Raw genomic sequence first — 2536 nt, forward strand, 5'->3', positions numbered from 1 at the left:
TGTGTCCAGAACATAACATTCCGGAGAAAGCATTCAATAACTCAAGCTTGATTTTCAGCAGAAAGAGTTCTTGAATTATCCTGAACCCCCGCGCAGAAACACAATCTAGCAACGTTGCAGATGAACTAACACGCAGCCTACAGCCCTACTGTGACTCCCTACACCACTGGTCATTCTTCATCCGAACTCTCGTACGCCAAACCAAGCAAGCTTCCAGTCACGTTCTGTGGCCTAGACTCCGTTGCTTCAGCTGGCTTTGGTTCATTCTGACATGAAGACATTTTGCTGACAGAAACTTCCTGGTTCCGCTTAGGCCCGTCGTTCTCTGCCGCTTGGCGAGGGCTGCAAACCTTGGGTCGCTTCGGTTTGATCCCAACAATGTTCTTCAAAAGATCCCGTTGCCTGCCAATAAGGTATGCGCCAACGTTACGAGAGGGCGCGGTGGATGGAAACATAATGTTTGATGAACACAGCTTAGTAGCTTACCTTATGTCGCTTTTTGGCCTGGCGTCGACACAAAGAGCGGCGGGTAGAGCAGGTGCAGAATCAGCTAGAGTGGCTGCTTTGTGAGGCGAGGGTTAAAGAAATCAAACATACTATAGTATACACGAATCTAAATGAGAAACCACCCTTGGCTAGGCATGTTCCTCTGTTCTGCTATTTCCAACTAATGGAAACAAATCACATAATAAAGATGTGGAAAGTTACAAGACAAGTTAAATGAGAAACCACCCCTGGAAGGCAAGTCTCTACTGTGCTATTCCACATGATGAAAAATAAATCGAATGGTAAATATGTGCACTATCGCATTGGCATACCAGGAGCTAGAGGACTGCTTGGATCGTATTGACAAAATATTGTTTATGTTATAAAATTGCAAGCTACGATGTTTCATTGAAGAGAGGATATCTTAAAAGCAGCAAATGCCCGCTTCTCTGTACGGCGAAGAAGACGCTCTGCATCTTCCTCGGCCTCCATTTGCTCTTTGAGGTAAAGCAAATCATCACTGTCCAATGCTGGAAAACATAAAAGTGACACAAAATAGTGGTTAACAAGCAACCGGCATGGAGTCCTTAAAAGAAGCATGAAATACCTCCTCGTCCATGAAGGTAGCCTCCCCTCTCACCAGCAACATCCTGCATCTGTTGGTATCAACCGCCCAGTACAGAGCCAAAATTTCTGTGAGGGCATGTTATCAGAACATTGCGTGTACAACTCAACTAGTAGCATTAGTAATGGAATCAAGCTTTCAAGGTAATGCTGTGACATCTCACAGCCCCAGCTACCAAGTAATATAAATGTTATTCTACCAGCAAACCACTGATCTCAGCAGAGAATATCGAAAAAGGCTTTCGCCCCGCTTTACATATAAAGCAAAGATCATCAACAAACCCGGTACAAACGCACGCCAACACAACACACACACCCAAGGCAGGATACAAAGATGCTGTGCGCAGCAACACCACCCCTAACACTACAAGAGCAACCGGAGATCTCGGCCGTGACCACGCCACCGCCAAGAGGTGAAGCCGCATATGGCGAACCGTGTGCTCCAAGGCGGCGCCTTCAGGAAGGGAACGACACTGGAGCGCCGCCACCGCCCGACACGAGGGTCAGGGTTTCCCCTGGAGCAACACGACGGGCAATGAAGGCCGCGACGACGCCTTCAAGAAGGGAGCGAGTCGCCGCCACCGGTCCGTCCAAAGATAGAGCAGGTTTTCACCCCGGCCAACAATCACCACCACCGAACGCCACACCCCGGCAACCATGCCGCCCACACGGCCATGGTCACCAGGCAGCACCAAGCCACGGGCTCTGCCCATGAGCACCACGCTCCCACCACCAGGGCCGCCGCCCTGGCATCCAAGACCTTGACGCCACCTCACCCGAGATCCGCCGCTACTCCAACCAAAGAGACGAGTGGAAAGGTCCCGTCTTTCGCACCCCTGGGCGACCCCCAGCGCCGAGACCCAAGAGGCCGGCCGAAACTGGCCTCCATCGACCTGTCCTGTTGCACCGGGCGCGAGACGGGCTCAGTCCTGCTGTCGGGCGCGAGACGAGGTCGGTCCTGCTGCCGGGCGCGAGACGAGCTCGGTCCTGCTGCCGGGCACGAGACGAGATCAGTCCCGCAGCACCGGGCGCGAGACAAGCGATGAACCGCAGCTGGGAGAGGGCCAGCCCTTTGACGAAGGTAGCGTCCGAACGCCGAGGAGAGGAATCGAAGGCCACAACAAGCCCCTTCCCGACGGGCCGACGCCGGATGTCCGGCCGCCGCCGTGAAACGACCCAAACCACCGCCGTGAGCCACCACCACGCCGTGGCAGCCCACATCCATGCCGGGACCCCGAGGGGCAGCACCGAGCCGCCCTGCAGCGGCTGAGGTGCGTCGCCGAGATCGCAGCCCGCCCCCGCGCCGCCCGTCTGCGCCAGATCCCAAACCGGGAGCCGCCGCCGCCACGAGCACGCCAGCCACCGCGCAGCCTGCGCCCCAGCCCCGCCGCCACCTCCCGCACCGTGACGAAGCAGACCGGAGTCG

At 55.2% G+C, this 2536-nt stretch overlaps 1 protein-coding gene across 7 annotated transcripts in view; it reads right to left on the reverse strand.

Annotated features, from left to right (window-relative positions):
- LOC119308353 overlaps positions 1–2536 on the reverse strand; it is a 5671-nt gene continuing 3135 nt past the window's right edge. For 6 of the 7 annotated variants that reach the window (XM_037584473.1, XM_037584475.1, XM_037584472.1 and 3 more), the window contains 4 exons: positions 1094–1142; positions 910–1016; positions 487–566; positions 1–402 (listed from right to left, as the gene is read on the reverse strand). In XM_037584473.1, the coding sequence (XP_037440370.1) occupies positions 171–402; positions 487–566; positions 910–1016; positions 1094–1142 (468 nt within the window). In that variant the 3' untranslated portion in view covers positions 1–170. Of the gene's footprint in view, positions 403–486; positions 567–909; positions 1017–1093; positions 1180–2536 lie in introns of all 7 variants that reach the window. The other variant, XM_037584476.1, reaches the window with a different exon arrangement.

Source organism: Triticum dicoccoides, chromosome 5B, assembly GCF_002162155.2.
Source record: "Triticum dicoccoides isolate Atlit2015 ecotype Zavitan chromosome 5B, WEW_v2.0, whole genome shotgun sequence".
In the NCBI taxonomy this organism is placed as follows: domain Eukaryota; kingdom Viridiplantae; phylum Streptophyta; class Magnoliopsida; order Poales; family Poaceae; genus Triticum; species Triticum dicoccoides.